At 33.0% G+C, this 21,541-nt stretch overlaps 2 protein-coding genes across 2 annotated transcripts; one reads left to right on the forward strand and one right to left on the reverse strand.

The window, feature by feature from the left end:
- Window positions 1-1,516: 1,516 nt before the first annotated feature.
- Window positions 1,517-7,625, forward strand: LOC105635952 (uncharacterized). Its single transcript, XM_012219096.3, has 2 exons — window positions 1,517-1,935; window positions 6,871-7,625. Exon 2 carries the CDS (start codon window positions 6,889-6,891, stop codon window positions 7,279-7,281), a length of 393 nt encoding a protein of 130 aa, XP_012074486.1. The 5' UTR covers window positions 1,517-1,935; window positions 6,871-6,888; the 3' UTR covers window positions 7,282-7,625.
- Window positions 7,626-14,792: 7,167 nt separating this feature from the next.
- Window positions 14,793-20,053, reverse strand: LOC105635951 (Transducin/WD40 repeat-like superfamily protein). Its single transcript, XM_012219095.4, has 5 exons — window positions 19,798-20,053; window positions 19,588-19,686; window positions 16,497-17,584; window positions 16,165-16,423; window positions 14,793-15,114 (listed from the first exon to the last, which is right to left on the reverse strand). The coding sequence occupies exons 1-5, from the start codon at window positions 19,814-19,816 to the stop codon at window positions 14,924-14,926; spliced, it is 1,656 nt and encodes a 551-aa protein (XP_012074485.1). The 5' UTR covers window positions 19,817-20,053; the 3' UTR covers window positions 14,793-14,923.
- Between the last annotated feature and the right edge of the window lie 1,488 nt (window positions 20,054-21,541).

A 21,541-nucleotide genomic window follows, 5' to 3' on the forward strand; every position in this document is an offset into this window, starting at 1 on the left:
CTTTACTAATAGCCGCTAATTGAAAACAACTACAAAAACAATAAATTACCCTAAAAGAAAAGAAAGAGAACTTACATCTTCTCACGTGGGAAAAGCCGATTTGAATCTAAGCACCAAGAGAGAGTCTCGTATGATTCGACGTTGTTCAGGTGTGGGTCGAGAGTGAGTTCGATATGGGTCTTATTTGATGCCATTTATGATTTTACTTCAGTTTGAGTTTCAATTTCTGTTGCCTTCGTTTGTAATTTTTTTACATTTTGTATTTGGTTTTGGACTCCTCTAGGGATGGGGATGCAGTCATTGATAATAGAGTTGAACATACATAGGGATAATTGAATTGCAGTCCTCAAGGGATGGGCAATTGCATTGCATTGCAATTTATACAGGGACAATTGAATTTAAAAGTATATAACACTTTTATTTCTTAATTTTATTAATACATATTTAAATAGATTATTATTTTCATAAATTACTAATTTTCATATTATAATATCTTAATTTATTTTATAGCTTCTTATAAATTGAACTAGAAAGAAAATCAAATATTAGTATATTGACAACCAAAAATAAAATAATTGGATAATAATGTCTAGATAAATACAAAAATTAACATTCAAATATACTAATATAAAGCTTTTATAAAAAAAAACACTGTATACTTTATAATGACATGGTAAAATGATATATGTTATCATTATCAGTGATTTTTTTTTTTTTTTTGGTATTTTGAAAATAAGACTGACTATTTTCTCTTCAACGTTGACTGCAAGCAAATAAAATAATGAAATAAACTTTTGGGAAACAAACACCAGGCCAAAGTGTTAGTAAAGGGGAGGGGATAAAATGCACGTTGTTGAGGAGCTTAGATTCAAAGAGAAGATTAGAAGAAAGAGAAGTAGGTGGGTGGGATGCAATAAATGGAGATTAAAATGCAGATCTCAGGTCAATTCCATGTTAGCGGCGGGTTATTTGCAAATAGTCTAGCTCTTTATCGCCATGTAAGGCAAAAATTAGGCTCAAAAAATGCACAATCATTTTTTCTATTTGCCACGGATGTATCGTCCGGAGACATTTGATCGTAAAATTTTATAAAGTCAAATACTTAATCATTACCGTTTTCAGTTAACATATCAAAATAGAAAAAAAATTGAAAGTTCAGACACCGAATATATTATCCTCTTATTATTCAATAGTTGCAGGTATTAATAAAAATTATTAATTATAATTTATTTAATAAATTTCCCTTTTATCTTATTAAAACGACCCAAAAATTTATTTTAAAAAATTTTCATTTAAAATTTAAATAATAAAATTTTTCCATTGGGATAAAAGGGCATTTTCATTTTTCAAAAATAAATATATTTTTACTTTGTTAAATTATTTGATAAAATTTAATATGATTATCTATAGAAACCAAACCTAAAAAATAAACCAAACCAATAAAAAAGTCTATAAACCAAAAGAGAACACAGCAAAAACCCAGCTCAAATCGAATCGAAATCAATCTAAAAAGCCCTAGAAAATGAATTTACTATTTTGCCCAGGACATCTTTCTCCCTATTTCCCTCTAGGCCCTGCCTCAGTCCCTTTTCCCTCCCATTCTTGATTTTCCGATCGTCACCCTAGGCCAACGTCGCCGACTCCTCCTGCGCCGGCATTGCTCTCTGTTACTCCCTCTCCCTCTCTTTCGATCGATTTCAGCGCAAGTCGAAGAGAAGCAGGAGGCTGTGTAATTGCGATTCAAGCTGCGTTCCGGCCACCTGCGTTCGATTTGCGCCGACCGGAGCTCCTTGCTCCGTCTCTTCACCACTCATCTTCTCTCTCCTTCTCTTCCAGCGAGCGCAGCAAGAGTGAGCTACGATTTCTCTTCGACCGACAGCTTCTTTCAACACTGCCTTTGCTCCTCCTTGATTTTTCGCCGTATTCTACAGTCGGGTAAGCATATTTCGACCCTCTTAGATATATTTCATGAGTCCTTTAATCTTAGTTGAAGGATTTGAGGCATCAATGGAGTTAGTGTAGAAATCGGGACCCCTAGCTACTGTTTATGCAGATTAGTTTAGAAAATTTTGCTAAAAATTTATTATTGCAAGCTATAATCCGAGTTTTAGATAAGTTATCTAGTATATATATATATATATATATATATATATATATATATATATATATATATATATGCTAGCTCTTGATGGAAATTTTGATCTTTACCTTCTAGTTGGTATACGAATTGAATTCCTATTGCAAATATAATTGATAAATGTATAGAAATAGGTAGATTATTGCTTCTATTGCAATTTTATGAAGAAATCGAGGATCCCTTAGTATGGCAGCTACTATTTTAGCTGTTAGCCTGAGTTCTTGATATAATATGAAGGAGATTGATATTATACTTTAAAACTTTGATGGAAAATGAAACAATTAGCTTATGTATTATAGATGCTAATTAAAAACTCTGCTATTGTTTCTTAATTGAGGTATAAACTGAAATTCCATATAGAAATGAATGAATTATTTAGTTTAACACAGAATTTGGTAATGGAATTAAGGAACTTTGAAATGGCAGCAGCCACTTTAACTATTCAACTTGAATAATTGCTGATATGATGCAAACTAAATTAATCTTGATGGGAAATAGGTTAACTAGCATATAATGTATGAGTTTAATCAAGAGCTTAAGGTTTCTTTGATATAGTGACAGCCTCTAGCTAGGGAAAATCACAGGTTTTTGCTTGAACCAAGTTTATGTTGGTGGTATATATATATATATATATATATATATATATATATATATATATATATATATATGCTTTTTCATAATTTGTTCTGGATGTTCTAATCATCAAGTTTGATGGGAATTGAGAATGATTTTGAAATGGCAGCAGCTAATCTAACTATTTGCTAACATTATTACTTTGATATGGGACATATGATGTGATAAATCATGTTTTGGTTGAGAAAGGAGCCAATGGGCAAGAAATGTATGGGTTCTAATCAGAAATTCTGATTTCTTTAGCTTGGCAGCATCTAGTTAGTAAAATTTTATGAGTTATGTCAATTGAACCTATATATTGAGCCTATAGATGTACTATGTACAAGTAACAAGTATCGTTGATAATAACTAAGGATGAGATTGAGAAAGAAACATGGGTTATAGTTTGAGATGGCAGCAAATGTGGTTTAATGTAATTTCTTAATGTAAAGTAATCAAAATAAGGAAGTCTTATTAGTAAGTGCATTTTTGTAAATTAGTTATTTGCTAGATAGAGAATGAATGCTATATTTATGTCCTTAATAGGACTTAAAGGAATGGGGGGTATTTTATTTGTTAGTAAGCTATCTAGATTTTAATTTACTGTTCATGTGGAAATTTTAGGAGTTCTTCGTTTAATCTTGCTATATGAGAAGTGTTAAAGTTGTAACTTGCAATTTAGGAACCAAAATATGATTTTTCCTTTAGATAATTTGATGTGTTTGAAGCTTGAATCTTAGATGTGTAGAAGTTATGGTTCATGGAGCCCTGTTCATGCGCTTAGATGAGACTGAATTTAGATTTAATTGCTAACTAATTTCATAAATTGAATTCATGTTATTTAATGAGAAGAGTTATATGATTGCTATACATATTGGGTAAAGGAAATTGATTTTTTGTTCTAATGGCAGAAGCTGCATGGGAATCTCCATGGCTTTTATTTAAAACAAGTTAAGAAATAAAATTATAAACCAATTTCTTGCAAGATAATAAAGGAATTGATGTCTTTATGGCTAACTTTGGTTTGAGATTTGAGGTTTGTTGGTGCATGGTAGTAATCTTAGTAATGTTTATTAAGGAATTTAGAAAACGAGAGAATCATGAAAAAGTTAGCAGCTATACTGTTTGTTTTCATGAGTTTGACTGTACTTAGATTGAAAGGAAGGTTGTATATTTACCATAAATGGGAAATGAATTAATTAGCATATGAAAAATGAGTTTGGATTAGATAACAACGGTTCTTTGATTGGCAGTATCAGATTAGAGATATTCCATGAGTTCAGCTTGAATTGAAATTATATTGATGTTGTAAATAGATTCTCTTCATTTGGCAACAATTATGTTATAATTTAAGTTAGAAAAGGTGGTGAGTGGACAGTCTACACCAGTTATTTGCTACCTCTTATATGTTAGCTGATTTTATGTAATGAATAATTGAATTCCAGAAATTTTCTATGCGGTTGCCAAATTATTTAGCTTTCTAAAGTTGTAATGTGAGAAAAGAATGTAAATTGCACAGTTATTGCTGTTTAATTATTTGGTGGGATTAATTAAAAACTTTGATAGATGAGTTATGAACTCTACTTTTCCTTGAGTATGGGATTTGAGCAATGGATGTTGTTGTTAATATGAGATTCAATATTTTAGTTGAGATTTTGATTGTGAACTTGTAAGTAAAGAGTAATAAATGAAAATTGTTGAATGTTGAAACGGGTATGAAAAAGGAGGATGAGTGTTTGATTTGGTTGATTGTCCGATAGATCGGCTGTGTGAATTTGATTAATAAATGTTAGATATTTGATATTGTCTGAACAGGTAGATAGTCCTATTTTTAGCGGGGGTTCTGTCAAAATTTTGACAGAGTTTTAATTACTTATAATTGTAGCTAGTAAATTAGTTGCTAGATTTATTTAAAGAGATTTCTTACTTTATTCCTTTCTCTCCTCTCAATTCAATTTCTTATAGATCGACCGAACTCGTTGACTACTCCTGAATAAAAAAAAAAAATCAGAACTAGAACTTTTGTCCGCTACAATAAATAGTGCTTTGTTATTTGCTTCATGTGTAGAGATACTACTACATAATGTATAATTTCCTACTTAATTATTACTTATTTAATTTATTGCATAAACATTCATTGCTTTTCTACTTATTTGCATATATATTTATAGTTATACATTTGCATAACCTTTGTTTATTAATGTGCTGCATTAGTTTGATTATTTGTATTATGATATTGCTATGTCTTGTTTGTGTAGAATTGAGATGAAGTGGGTTACCACGGATTTGTAAGGGCAGTATATGATACCATCGGCCATGTATGGAGAGATTGGTGTCCTGTGTACATCTAATGATATGAATGATATGGAAAAGCCACAGGGTGGCCTCCTGTTGATATGGAAAAGAAAAGAGAGCATGAAAAAAAAAAAAAATGAGAGCGCTGATCAAGTGAGGTTGAGACCGGTCAACCATGTATGGGATTGGCTCCCTGGTGCACGTGTCATGAGAGGATGGGTTATGTGTGAAGATGGTTCATGGGGGTTTCGGTGACGCATAAATCAATCTCTACGTGTTTGATTATGTGAATGTGTACTTGTATGTGAGTGTTGTGCTATGTGTTTGATTAGATGAGTGTTCATTTTAGTATGTTAGGAAGCATTTACGTATTGCAAATTGGCCCAAGTCATGAATTAATTTGAGATGTTGGAATTGGGCCAAGGATATGTGATTACTTGATTTATATAAAATAATATGGGCTTACTGTTCGTAAGAATTCATTTGGCGTATATGGACTTTGTGGTTTAGGCTTACTATGGGCCTCAAGGGGCTTAAATTTACCTGAGCTCTAGTGCCGATCTGGCCCTTGGTTTCCGGTCGTGACACTTATAGAAAATCGTATCTCTTTCAAATTATATATTTTACTCTCATTCATGAAAATAATTTTATTTAATATCCTTATCTGTTTATAAAATTAAAAAATATATTTGTTAAATTTATTAAGTATGAAATTTATTGAAAATCACACTAATATTATTAGTATAGAAATTATTATTATTATTTTAAATTTTTTTACTATTTATTTTATTACAGTATATTATAATGTAATATTTATTTTTTAAATTTTTTGTTGAAATTATTATTATAGTGAAATATAATTAATGTAGTATTTTTATTTTAATAAATTTTACTATTTTCATGTATATATATGACTTGATAAATTTATTAAATTATTTTATATAATACTTTCTCCGTTCCATTTTGTTTGCTTGTTATTGTTTTTTTGGAAATCCCAAAATGTTTGCAATGTTTTTAAATTTGTATAAATAAATAATTATATTTTCCATTATAACCTTTGTGATCCTTTATTAAATGAAGGGTAAAATAATTTTATTAATTAAATTGTTAATATGCGTATTTTATCAAACTATGCAAGCAAAATGGGACAGAGGGAGTATATATGCAAAGTAAAATGTAATCTTGCAGTTGCTACACTGTATTTTTTAAAGTTGAAATTCTATTCCTATATGTAATAGACCATTCATTGTAATTCATATGTAATTGACAAAGTAATTCCCTTCGGCTTTTTTTTTTAAAAAAAAAAAAAAAAAAATATTTCTTTGCTAATAATTTACTGTTTTTAATTTGTAGTTCAAGAAGTGTATTATGCATGATCTGATTGAAGAAATAATTTTCTTTATTATATATATATATATATATATCAAAATTACAGATTCAAGCAAGCTTGATTTTTAGATGACAGTCTGCTTAGTTGATGTTTCTGGGAGTTCAATAATCAATAATTGTGCATAAGAGTATCAATTGAAGGACATGCTATATTGGGTTGAAATTTCAGGTGGCACCAACCTGTAGCTGATACCTACTGGTTGCACTTCTCACCCTCTGCTAGGGCTGAGCATATTTCAATTTAACTGACCCAACTGACTGGAGCGAACCAGTTCGTGATGCAGATGCCTAAAACTGAGACCTTTGTTGTTGTACTAATTGCAAATGATCGACTCCATTTGCATTCAGTGATAATATTTGGAATGATATTCTTGCTGTCGTTCCATGAGTTTGGCTTGATTTTCGAGTTCTGATTTTTTATTGTCTCAAAATTTCAGGAGAAAAGGACAGAAGAAATGGCTAGTCAACAGCAAAGTGAAAAGAATGAGCAGAGCAAAGCTCCTGAAGGTATCATACAAATGGTAGAACAACAGTATCAAAAAATTAAAGAGAATGCAGAAACCTATCCATATGTTTGGGGATCATATATAGTAGTATATGGTGGTTTTACCTTATGGACTGCCTACAGGTGGAGAAAACTCCGGAAGACTGAGGACAGGGTACGAGCTCTTCAAGAGAGACTACGCAAGCTTGCTGAATCTCAAGAATCTTCATCTTCAACGACTACTGAAAAGATTCCTTCTTCCATTGATAAATCCTCTAAACAATCTGCAGCATCAACAACTATTGGAAAGGTTCCCTCTTCCATTGATAAATCATCCTCCCCAGGGACAAAGCAGCAACATTGAAGGGAATTCCCTACCCTCCCTTAAAAAAATATATTCTCACAGCTGGTCCTGAGTTCAAACCTAATACCTGTGGCTTTTAGGAGCTTTATGCTAACCATTTGTCCCTACCATAATTTACATTTCTGGGCTGTCCCTGCTCCCCTCCTTCCCAAAATAGCTAGTTCACTTAAACTTCTTCCTCTAAGAAACAAAACAAGCATTTCCATCAAGTTTTGAATATAAATCTCCACTCATTGATAATTTCTCTACTTATTCTATTTAGAAATTCGCAAATTATTGAAGCTGTTAGTCAAATTTATGTGATACTATTGGCTTTTTGTTATATTGCAAAAATTTTTGGCAAAGGTATTTGAGTTTGCTTCCGGTGTTATCTTTTAAAATATATTTTTTATTTTTATTTTATAGTTGTTGCCTTTTTGGTATTGGTGATGCATTATGATTTCTATTTGTTTTTTTTAATTCAATTTTCTGTTAGACTGTTTGTGATACAAGATGTGTAGCTTGATATGGCATTTGCTTTGTATACTTTCAAGCACTTGGGAATTTGCAGTAGGGCTAAATGCTAAAATTTATCCCTGAAATATACAGGGCTAGCTTATTGTGGGATACAAATCTCATGAAAAACATTCCTAAACCAGAAATGAAACCTATCATAGAGATTGTGTGCCAAGAGTGGGACATTTTTCTTAATAGTAAAGGCGTAAAGGCTCAACTAGAGATCTTCTTTCGGTTCTTCCTTTTCTAACCTGAGACTTGTTACTCAAGATATGAGTTGATTGGTTTCATTTTGGTAATGGATGTGTTTTTGAGATTGATTTCAAAAAGTTGAGTTGATAGATTTTTTTTCATTTTTATTTCCTTTTTCTAAGTTTTTTAGGATGATCAATATATGTTGTGAGTTCACAGTTTGTTTTACTTTTATTTTATTGTTTCAATTTTTTTAAGATGAAATTTGTATTTTAAGCATTCATGAAACCCTAGATCGACATCAAGGAGATTGTCATTGAAATGGTTAATATAGTCATTTTTGTTATATGTTGGTTCAGCTTGCCATGTCATTTTCAGCCACCGCAACATTTTTTATCCAAATGATTCTGCCTCATAACGTGTCATGCCTACTATCGTCCTATTTGGACTTCAGGTGAGCCACATAGGCTAAACACAATTTTTTTTTTTTTTTTGAAAAGATTAAAATCTCATTATTTAAGAGAAAAAATCCAACATAAAATGGGGAGTACTATCCCAAATAACATGGCGAGCATGACGATAGGCAGCTCTAGCTAGAGTATGAGCTCCTATATTAGCTTGCCTACGAACCCAACGGACCTCAAAATCAGGGCGAAGTTCTAGTAAATAGAGACAATCCTAAATTACAAGACCAAAAAAAGAGAAATCTGGAGCACTAGAGTTAAGAGCAAAAATAACAAGTTGCAAGTCCACATAAAAACATCCTGGATTGTGGAAGAAGTGCACAGCAAAAAGTAGGCCTTGACGAAGAGCAATCGCCTCAACTATGGCCGAGTCCGGTGTACCTTCATAGTAACCTGAAATAGCTTTCAAAAAAATACCTTCATCATCTTCAAATGTAATACCATATCCAGACATTTTTTATGCAACAAAAATGGCGCCATCTGTATGTCCATGCCAATTTTTTGCGTGAGTAGGATTTTGCAAATTGATGACTAGACTTGGACTTTGGAGAGTGGTGGGGACTTGTGCTAGTGTTGGTGTAGACAAAGTTGATGCAGAGGGAAGGTGAATCATTACTGTACTATTTGACCCTTTGAACTTTAGATTGCCACTAGGATTGGGCTGGTGTATCAAACCCACTTGAGTATGCCTCTGAGCTGTAGTGAATTCTTGCATAGAGTGCATGGCTCGCGTGTAGACTTGAATGGGAGTTAAGTGAACATTTTCCCAAAGCCGTTTGTTTCTCATGTGCCAAATACCCCATAGAATATTAGCAAATTTAGCAATTTTAGGAGTTTCATTATTTTGTATTACCTGCAGAAAAAAATCTTTAAAAGCAATATTAGTGTTGGGCACAAGAAAGCCTCCTAAATTCCAGACTCTTTTAGCAAAGTGGCAATTGATCACAGCATGATCAATACTTTCTACCTCACCACATAAAGGACATCCTTCAGTAACATTAACCCCCCTATTCTTAAGTCTCTCTCTTGTTGGTAAGACCCCTCTAAGAACTCTCCAAATTAAGTCTTTAATCTTAGGTTGCATTTCAATATCCCACACTGTCTTCCACCATGACCCAAATTCACCAACCCTCATCTCAAAAATCTCGCAAGTCACTTTGTAACCTGACTTGACAGTATATACCCCTTTCCTATCAAAATGCCACACTCGCACATCCTCTCTATCTCTAATGCTAAGGGGTATATTAAGGATTTGATGACTCTCTTCCACACTAAATAAACTAATGATTTTTCCAACATCCCATTTTCTCTCCCCACTCACAAATAAATCTTTAACTCTCAAACCCTCATCTATAAATCCTTGCCAACCCACTACCCTAAATGGAGCCTCTTTTGGTAACCATGGATCATGAACCACCCTAATTTTATCCCCATTGCCAACTCTCCACCGTACACCATGTTTCAACACCGTGCTAGTTGACCATATACCTTTCCACACAAAGCTAGGATTCTTACCCAAAGGTGCTTCCAAAAAATCCTTTCTTCTAAAATATTTTGCCTTGAAAACTTTATGGAAAAGGGTGTTCTCACAGGTTAGCAAACGCCACCCTTGCTTGGCAAGCATAGCAATGTTAAAACATCTAATATTTTTGAAACCCATACCTCCTTTATCTTTTCTGCCACACATTCTTTCCCAACTCAACCAGTGAATTCCTTTTCCTACTTCCTGCTTTCCTCGCCACCAAAATCGATTCATCATCTTATGGATTTCATTACAAAATGTCAAGGGCAATTCAAAAACACTCATACAGTAGGATGGAATAGCTTGAAGCACTGATTTGATAAGCACTTCTTTACCAGCTTTGGAAAGAAAATGATTCGACCAGCTGTTCATCTTTTTCCACATTCTGTCCTTTAGAAAGCTGAAAATCTGTCGCTTGTTACATCCAATAACTGAAGGTAAACCAAGGTACATACTATCCTCCCTTGATGTTGTGACCCCCAGTAACTGTTCAATCTGCCTTCTCGTAGTCACATCTGTATTAGGGCTAAAAACCAAACCAGATTTTTGGAAATTGATAGCTTGTCCCGATGCTTTCTCATACTTCTGCAGAATTTCTTTTACTTTTGTTGCTTCACTCGTAGTAGCTTTAAAAAAGAAGAGTGAATCATCTGCAAAAAGCAAATGAGAAATGCGAGGGCAACTTCTACCTGCCTTACCCCCATGAATCCAGCCTTTTCTCTCAGCTTCATCAAATAAAGTAGTGAGTCCTTCCGCACATAACAGAAAGAGATAGGGTGAAATCGGGTCGCCCTGTCGTAACCCTCTACTAGCCAAAATTGGGCCCACAATCTCTCCATTAACAATAATAGAGTAATTAATTCCACAAACACACATTTTCATCCACTCGAGCCATTTTTCTGAGAAACCCAATTTAAGCATAACAGCCCACAAGAAGTTCCAATCAACCCGGTCATAAGCCTTACTAATGTCTATTTTCATAGCACGAGATCCCACCCCACAACACTTCTGTCTTTTAAGGTTGTGCATCATTTCAAAGGACACTAGAATATTATCAGTAATAGCTCTACCCGGTATGAATGCAGATTGATGTTCAGAAATGACTTTTGGCAACACAATTTTCAAACGATTAGCTAAAACTTTAGACACTATTTTGTAAAGAACATTACACAATGCTATGGGTCTAAAGTCTTTAGCCTCTTTAGGGTCAACAATTTTAGGGATTAACACAATAAGAGTATCTGGCAATGAATTAGGAAAAATACCTGCTTGTAGCCAATCATTGCAAGCCTTCACAATATCAGTGCCAATAATGTCCCAGAATTTTTGGTAAAATGCAGGATTAAGTCCGTCAGGGCCAGGTGCCTTATCCGGGTGCATGTGAAAAATAGCCAACCTAACCTCCTCCTCCGAAACAATCCCTGTGAGCCAATCATTGTCATCCTCGCTCACTTTCCTAGAAAGTAAAGAAGTGAGGTACGAAACTTCGTTTGGATGTTGACTTGCACTTGAAAAGATGTCACCAAAATAGTTCTGTATTGATCTTTTAATGCAAGAGAGATTAGTTGACCAATTACCATTCTCATCATGTAATCCTACTATTGTATTTTTCCTGCGTCTTGCTTTGGTTTTTGCGTGGAAGAATCTGCTATTTCTATCTCCTTGGGTTAGCCAAAATTGCTTAGCAATTTGCTTCTTTCTAACTTCCTCCTCGGCTAGGAGAGCTGATAACTTGTCCTTCAAGGCTTGGTTACAATTTTCAGGATCCACCTCCCTATCCATTTCTAATTTTCGAGTAATACTCTTTTTTTGCTGCCAAAACTCTTTATTTCTGCTCCTTCCCCAAACCCGTAAGACATCAATGCACTGATCTCGCTTCTTCAAAATGCACATTTCACTATCGTCACCCCAAGCCGAGGCGACCACTTCTCGAATACCCGAATCACAGAGCCAAGCGTTATCAAATTTAAATGCTTTAGAGTTTGCCGTAGTAGCTGCTGATGTATGAACAATGATTGGGTCGTGATCAGATGTTGGTGAGATAAGTGTATTAACTTTTGCATCCCTAAAATGGTCGGACCAATTCTTGTCTGCCATGGCTCGGTCAAGTTTCTCTCTCGTGTAAACTTTTCCGAACCGTTTCATGGCCCATGTAAACCTGTATCCAGCTGATGGGAGATCAGTCAAGCCACAATCATCAATTGCCTCTCGGAAGCCATCAATAAGAGCTTGTGGGTAAGAACAACCCTCCCACTTTTCAGAGTGTGTGGCCAAATCGTTAAAATCTCCTAATATAAGCCAAGGTTTGTTGCAACGACCCCTCAAAGCTCTAAGAAGATTCCAGGCAGCACGTCTTCTGCTTCTATCAGCTACCCCATAATATCCCGTTAATCTCCATGAATAATCTCCTTCTTTAATCCATGCATCAATACAATGTTGCGAGAAACCTTGAACATCAAGTAAGGTTTCATTATTCCAGAAAAGACCCAAACCGCCGCTCCTACCGTTGCAATCAACCCCAAAACAATTATCATAACCCATACTCCTACACACCTCCTCAAGTCTTTGTTTATGAACTAAAGTTTCAATTAAAAAAACCACTGCGGGCTTATTACTCAAAGTAAAATCTTTGAGTGCTTGAACTGTTCGGGGATTGCCCAGACCCCTACAGTTCCAACTTAGGAGTCTCATTGTGCACGACCATCCCGCTTAACGGGATTGCCTGTAGTTTTGTGTGGACCGTTGTTATCCACAATTCTGCTTCCTGTTGAATCCTTTGTCAGAGAAACTTCAGGAGCTAAACACAATTAATCGAAAGTTTTAAAAAATTCAGACATTAAATTTATAATTATTCTTCTTTTAAATAATAATGTTTTGTAAATGCAAGCATTTGTATGTAAAAGTTTTTGAATTTTTACTATTGATTATTTATAATAATAATATCATTTTTTTAAAAATAAAGAATATAATATATTTGTAATAATAAAATTAATTATTTATTAAAGCATAATATAAAATTTTATTTTACTTAAATATTTTTATTTTTTCAAATGAAAATATTTTATAGAAAAAATTATTTATAGATATTATAATTTTAATTATGAAAATGTCATTTAAAAAAATGGAAAACAGTTGGAAAACATGTCTTTCCCTATAAAGGAAAACTCTGGAGAACAATTGAAAAACTGTAGAAAACTGACTGATTTGAATACAAAATTCCGTTTTTTAGTTTTCTTGAAAAACTTTTGTAGAAAACTATTCCAGTTTTCTATGAGTGAACCCACACTCAATTGTATCTCTAGAGTTCTCTCTTTCTTCTTAGGTTTCTTTTTAGATTTTAGTTTCAAACCACTATTGACTATTTTCTTTGGTAGGCAGTGGTTTTTTTCCATTCATTGTCCATCGGTTTTTTATTTTATTTACTTTTATTTTTAATAATTTTAAAAAATATAATCATTTGAAATAAAATTTAAATTTAGTCTATCAGATCTGTAATATTTAAGAGTATTTTTGGTATCTTCTTAGTGAGGTTGTGTTTTTATTTATTAATTTCTCTACAGTTGTTTCTCATTATTTAAGAGATGTCTTCTTTGTTTTATTGACACTTCGAAATACAAGATGAATTATTGATTATTTGTGATTAGAGACTTCAAATCTTCAAATTCGAATAACTATTATCTTTTTTTATATCAATGCAACCTAATAATGCGATATATTCCTCCATTAAACTTTGATATATGAAACTCTTTTTGTAAATGCCAATTGTAGCAAGTTTATGAAAAAATAAAGTTTGAGACAATATTGTAGAAATTTCTTTTTTATTGTCTTATTTGAAAATAGATAATTTTTTATACATAATATTAACCTCTACTGCTAAGATTATTTTCAAACAGAAGATTTCAATTTTCTATATTTGTATTTCTTATTTTTATAGAGTTGTTATAATGTACTTGGGTTATATTTTTTATCAATGAATCGTCAAATGTTTCAAGAAAAAAAAAAATGTTTTCACCTCCCGAACAAGAGGTTAAATGATTTGATAGCTACTAGAGTGTTTTTATGCTAAATTTTGAAGCTTTTTCCTATTATCTAATAATTACTAATAAGATCTATCTAAAATAAATATTTTTATGTAATTATAAACAATAAATGTCTATTTAAAATTATTATAAAAAATTATTAATATTTTTATATCACATATCAAAACTGAAAATAATACATTCACCTTTAATATATATATATATATATATATATATATATATATATATATATATATATATATAATACTTGACATTTTTATAAATGTAAAAATATAAAATATAAAATATAAAATATTTTTATATAAAATATAAAAATTATTATTATTATGTATAATAAAATATAAAAATAACTATACATTTAAAGGTCATTTGACATTTTTATAAATTATTACTAAAATTTTCTTACCTCCATTTCATAATACTTGTCATATTTGAAAAAATAAATATTTATCACATTTATGCTTTTGTAAAATATATAAATAATTATACATTTAATGGTCATTTGACATTTTTATAAATTATTATTAAAATTTTATTACCTCCATTCCATAATACTTTACACATTTAAAAAACACATTTAAAAAATAAATACTTATTACATTTATAATTTCAAAGAATAGTAAATATTTTGTTCCATATTTACCCTTTTGTATACGACTAATAATTATTAATTCAATTTAATGATTTTATTAAAAAATTAATATTAAATTAAGAATAAAATAATTAATTTACTCAATAACTTATTATAACTTAGACACTATTTAAACGGAAGTACCAAATAGTTTAATGAAGCAAAACTTCAAAGACTAACCAGAAATGAGAATATAATTATGATTGAACTTGTGCGACTCATCACCCCCTCTCCACCTCATTCTATCCAGAAGGTTAACGTTTAAACTTTCATAACTCACAAGTACAATTATCTAATACTAGTCATCAGAAACATCCTCATTAATACCATTGCTAATATCAAGGTCGACAATGGATTTGTTCTTTACTTTTGACAATCTACTAGAAGATTTCAATGGTTTCAAAGGTTTCCTGACCTTCTCTGCCTGCAACTCCAGCCCTTTTTCTGAAGGTTTCCGCCTCCTCTTCATTCTCGTACCTCCTGTGTCCTCTGTGAGAGCATCCATCATCATATAAAAGTCAGTGACATCCTCAAACAAAGAAAAAATGCTCAGAATATAATTATCCGCATCAGATACTTATATAAAGGGTTAACAAACACTATGGCTAACATCATTCAATGCTTGTGGTGCACAGAAAACACACTTTCTCTCAATATGGACCTTCCTCCCCCTCAGCCTCTCATAATCCAGATGAACTTATTTTCAGCATCAATTATCATTCACAAATAACTATGCAGGCAGTAAATAGGCCACTCGCCTGACCATCAGTTCAGATAAAGGAATCAGAAATCAATTAAGACAGCGAGTTATAACAATAACACATCTCCACCAACACTCAAGTCATAAGAATAACAAGGTTTCATCACCCAGCATAATTAATTAGAAGAAGATTGATTAATTATCTTTTGAAGCTCATACATTAGATTAATTATTGATTAATTTTTATGCTCCTACATTTCTTTTTAGAATCTTGTCTCCTTCAGTCTTTCCTGCCACTTTAACCTGGTAGTCCGCATTCATAGCTTTCACTAAACATTTTGGACTTAAAAGTCATGTGAGAAGCGAAAGCCAATTAGAAAAGTTCACAAATTTTATTTTGTTTTGTATCCTCCATGATCCAATGAAGAATTAACCATCACAATTTTGTTAGAAAAGATTTTCTGAAAAGTCAATATAGCGATTTCAACTCGTTGCTACCACTTTTGGCTGCTGGACAGATCAGTTGTTTACTTGGGAAGTCCTAGGTAGGGCTGTACGATCAGGCGAATTATGACCCGCCCATGACCCGAAAAATAGTACTTAAAGTTTATAAAAGTCAAATAAACTAAATAAAAAAAAAACATTTGCAATTAATGCTTGTCATAAATGTTGATTCAGGTTTGCCAAAACCGATTGAACAGCCATAGTCCTAGGAGTTCTGGATCCAAGTTTATGGTTTGATGCAACCAAAATTATGGTTAATCATTGTGAATTAGAAATTAATGCAATTTGAATAAGAAATCCATGCACTTCAAACCCTTAACCATGCTTGATGTTACCTTCAAGTGGACTTGATTCACCGTTCCTTGCTAGTCCATTCTGCTCCGCTCCTTCTGAAAGAGGGGATCCAGAATGATTACTGTCCATCAACTTTGAAGAACTTCCCACACATTTGTCCTGTTGCTCTAGAATATCAGGACAAGGAACAGCTGGCAAGAAGCAGACTTCTTCCTGTGACATATCTGAATCACTAAAAGCATCTTTTTCCACTGTCACAATATCAACTTCTTCATCTTCATTAACAACTAATTCTTTTACCTGCAAGAACACTAAATATTTCAAAACCATGAAATAAACCGAGGATCTGTGAAAGCAATGGATCTTCTTTCACCTTTTCAGTTTCAGGTATTAGATCAAATTCATCTTCTCGCTCCACATACTCTTCATTTTCCTCCAGCTCTTTGAAGTCCGGTGCAAATGCACTCCAGTTCTCAGTATAATCCTTAGCCCAAATATACACCAAACCAGTCAAGGAAACAGAAACTACAATGGGATGAACAGGATGCCATGCTAAATCAATCAATGCTTCCTTTGGACCTTCAAGGATTTTTACAAGATGCCCACCCCTATCCCATATATAGATTTTGTGCTCCCCTTTGCTTGCAGAACCACCAATTACCCATTCACCATCACCACTGAAACAAGGTGCTTTCCAGTGCATCTTGGTGATAGAATCTTGGAACTCTCGGAAAAGTGCTAAGCACTTCGATCCAACGGTCTTAATCTTCTCAACACCATCTAGATCATCAATGGTTCTCTTTATGTCCTCTAGAGCAGTAACGTCATTTTTCGAAGGCAGAAGATTTTCATAGATTCTAATTGTCCGATCATTTGAATTTGTAAGCAGATACTGTCCATTTCTACTGAATACTATGTTCTTTATCACGGCACCACCAAGAATGGAAACCATGGCATGCACTTGGATGCTTTTGTGATCTATTATAAGTATTTCCCCTTTCGAATTTCCCACATAAACCAAATCTCCATGCTTGTTAAAGCATGCAGCAGTGGGTGTGAAAGAAGGAGTCCCATCTGAAGATTTGTTGCGAGATGGAGGGGCAAGTCCATTGCCCATTTCAGGTACCATAACTGGAAGCATGATTGTGCTTCCTGTGTTTAAGTCAACAATCATTGGAGCACATGAAAGTGGGCAAGCCAAGCAGAGAGATGGAGCAGAGGAACCAGGATGCAGGCGAGCTAGCAGTGGTGTCTGCTGAAGAATAATGCGTGTAATCTTTTCTCCATGGACAACATCCCAAAGTGTCAATGATTTATCTGCAGCAGAAACAAGAATGCGATGACCATACTTTGACCAACAGATGCTTGTTATTGCAGCAACACATTCCTTATCCCGAAGCTCTTTAGCAATTCCTCTAGTCTCAAAATCCCAAATAATGCAACTTCCATCAGAGCATCCAGCTAGTGAAAAATAAAAACAAGCATCAATAGCAAACAAATATGAATTTAGAATATCTACCATCAGCATGGGCAAATTTCCTTATATAGTCAAAGTGAAAAACAAAGGAGAAAATACAGCTTAAAAGCACAGGCATTGAGGCATGTCTTCCCTTTCGTATCTATATGAATCAAGATGAAAAGTACTCAAAATATGGATAACAAGTGAACAACTTAAAGAAAGAAATCTGTTATTAACAGGTGCATTCTTATAGAAACATGAGAAACAGCCATTTCTCCTGTTTTGCTCAATTATTAGTATCTTGCATATTTCATTACTTCCATTTTTTAAGTTATGTTTTATTGAAAATTGTTGTCTATCATTGATTTCAGTTAGTTCAAAATTGCTTCAAAAATTCCAAGTAGCAGCGCCCGAGTCAGAACTAGTCACTCCAATCCAGATTGATTCCATGACACTGTTTCCATTTACATTATTGTTTCTACATTCCATTATTTAAACCCAGATTCAGATGGTTCTTAGTTAACCATCGTATACTTGGTCTGAGAATAAAATCCAACTAGGGGACCAAAGAAAACACAATGTTTCACCTACTATCCTCTTTATGACTAGTAAACCACATGGATCAATTTTCCACAAATATGTCTACTAAACTAAAAATCAAGGAGCTGATTTTCAATGATCATCGAGGAGATTTGTGAATAAAGAACAAAAGAACTCATATGAAGTATTCCACTCAAAACTTATGTACTTGGCTCAAATACTTCAGAGTAATTTAGTAAATGTGAGTAAAAACAGTCACAATCAATTTAGAAACTGGCCATGCTTTCAGTTTCTATACAAACAAAATATACTGCAATATACATGGATTTAGGATTGGTTTTACTAAAACATGTACTTCAACCATTTTAAAATGCATTTATTTTACCATGTACTAATTTCATAACTGATAGCATGACCCTGTCATTTAAAGCCAATATCATATACAATAATGGAATAGATAAAGCCTAAATATGGGAGCGAAACCTTCATAATGTGTAACATTAGCTATTTAGTATTTCAGCATCTACTATCAACCTTAACCGTTATTTTTTGATATTCTGTGCTCTCACTTGATAACAAAGTGCTAAATAATTAAAATTATTTAGTAAATAAAAGAATGCACTTGAGGGCCATGACAAAATTTGAGAATAGAGAGACTTGATATCCAGAGTCTTCAACCATTGCTGCAGACAAATAGCCAAACTTATAGAAGGAAGGTGCTCATAAAAGACAAGCTAAAAGGAGAAATTGCTTGTTGTAACATCTTTTTCTTTGGCATCAGTTATTCACTGAGAATAAATTTTAGTCTTGCACGGGCTAATTCACATGTAGAGGGCATCTATAGTAATTGATAAGGAATAGGACTAACCTAATCTGCAAGCTCAGTGAAGCACACACCGCTCCAAACGTGCAAGTGAAAGCTAATGTATAAACAAACTGAATCATTATTGAGCAGATGGTTTGAATTATAAGAATAAATATTTGCAGGAAAAGGATGGGGGAAAAAGAGATTGTGCCCAGGCACATTCATCCATACCTTGCATTCACACATTAAATTAATATTCCCCAGTTCATACATAATTTTCCTTGTTATTCATTTACCAATTTTCTAATTAAAAAAAAAAAAAAGGAACACTGATAAATATTAAACCACAATTTAGAGATAGATTGCACTTTGCACAAAAGTTATGCATATGACTACATATTGTGTTTCCCCAATCATAGTTCCTAAAGCTTCAAAATACAAACTAACTTTAAAAAAAGGGTTGAGGACAACCAATGATTCATTTAAATACCAAGAATTCATTTGACGCACATTTTTTAGGAAACCCAGTGATTCAATCATATGAATATGTAAAACAAAGGATTTCATTCCCAAAAAAAAGTCCACTCCTGGCCTCCTACACACCAACTGAAAAAGTATATCTTCACAATTAGAATAAGAAATAGAAATTTGAAAACATACCAGCAAGAAGAGTGCCACGACGATTGAAGGCAATGCACTTCATAATCCCATGTTCCAAATACTCCTCAATGACCTCTGGAAAATCTCCTTGCAGAGGATCTTATCACCAATATACGACACATTATACATTCCTTATATGTAAATACTGACATATAAAAGGCCATAAAAAACAAAGAAAAATAAAAGGAGAGAAAGAGAGAACTTGCTCACCTATTATTGAAGCGTTCATGGTCCTTCCTGATTTATAGATTATCAGAATGCGAAGTGGGGTTAGGTCAAGTTTCAAAGTTCTGAAATTGGTTTAATTTTGCCGTAATTCTCACAATTTAATATGCCAGAATCAGGAAGAGAGACGAAAGAGTTATGCGGAAAGGTGTAGTCGACAGAGGCAAACACTGTGAAGTTGAACCGAGGGCACAGTTTATTTTGCTGTTTTTCTTTTGGAAAGAAGCTCACTTTCCTCGCGAACTTGTCGCAAAAGTAATTAACGAGTTCCTCTATTTTTAGCAAATTACTATGAAGTCCCTATGTTATATTTTCGTCGCATTAAAAATGGTCCTTTCGCTTTTTACCGTCTATAGATGAGGAAAAGACATAAATGACCTGCTGTAAAATATGTCCCTTATCTTACCGATGGGAGAAAAGTTGGAAACCAGTGTAGTGGGAAGCTCTATACTGGAAAGAGGGGCAAGGGGCGGTTTGTTACTTTCCACTTTATGGAAAAAATTAAAAAATAGAAACTTTAAACTAGGAAGAAGTTGTCCAATAAGAACCACAACATCGATTTTAAGAGGAATCGTGAATATAGATTCCAAGAATAAAACTACCCGCACTTTGTTGTGGATAGGGATTGGCTGCATGGCGGGTACCCATAAAAAATAAATTATTCGAATCCATTAATAATGTAATAATATAAATACTTGAATCACTTAAAAAATAAATTAATAATATCCAAATCCGTCGCAAATCCGTTTACAAATGCCTACGTACTATTTTAATCTGCTTAAATACCCCATTTAATCAGCAACTATTACAATTCTGCAAATCTAAAATCCCTCATATAATGCACATTCATAAATTGATACAATCATAGCATTATGAAGACATCAACAAATTGAGAGTACAAGCAAATCATCGTCATATCAAACAAATGGAACTATTGCAGAAACACATTTTATTTTTTGCATGTAGAGATTTCACATTTTGTACAAAAAGCTGAAGCCATAAATTAATTCAACAATTCACAATCTCTGTCTATTTATATGTGTTTAAAAAAAAAAAAAAAAAAAAGAAACAAAGCAAAAAAAAAAATGAGAATGAAAAAAAAAAATCAAGAACGAACTTGTATGGCTGAAGAGCAGTTGTACGCTTGAAGAGCACGTCTACCGCAAAGGCGATGGCGAAGAACGAAAGCAACGGAAAGGTCTTCAAGAAAGACTGTGGCTGTAGAAGTGCAGAAAACAAGCGGCGCAGAGAAGGAAGGAGAGAGGAGAAAATACGTTTCACTTGAGTTGTTATAATTAATTATAGTTGCTATACTCCTGAAACTATATACTAGACTTCTAAGTATAAATATACTAATATATATGATGATACTAATAAAAGAAAATAAAACGACATTTAATTAAGATCTAATTATAATTTTTTTTTTTGAATAAAACAAGCTTTCATCTTATTAATTCAACTTATCAAAAGCCAATACATCCATGATAAAATCTTTGGAGGGATAGTACCCCACTCCATAAAATCAGCATGTAATAGAGCTGCTCTTGCAAGAGAATGAGTAACTTGATTAGCTGATTTACAAACAAAAGAAATAGAAGACAAGTTAATGTCACTCATCAATTCTTTAATTTGTTTAACGATCAAACCAAGATATGATAAATCCTGCACTTGTGAATTGATCAAATGAACAACCACCATACAATCTGATTTGACCAACACACTTTCTTTG

The sequence above is a fragment of the Jatropha curcas genome, chromosome 5 (assembly GCF_041381405.1).
Source record: "Jatropha curcas cultivar XTBG-Jc1 chromosome 5, XTBG_Jcur_1.0, whole genome shotgun sequence".
Taxonomy (NCBI): domain Eukaryota; kingdom Viridiplantae; phylum Streptophyta; class Magnoliopsida; order Malpighiales; family Euphorbiaceae; genus Jatropha; species Jatropha curcas.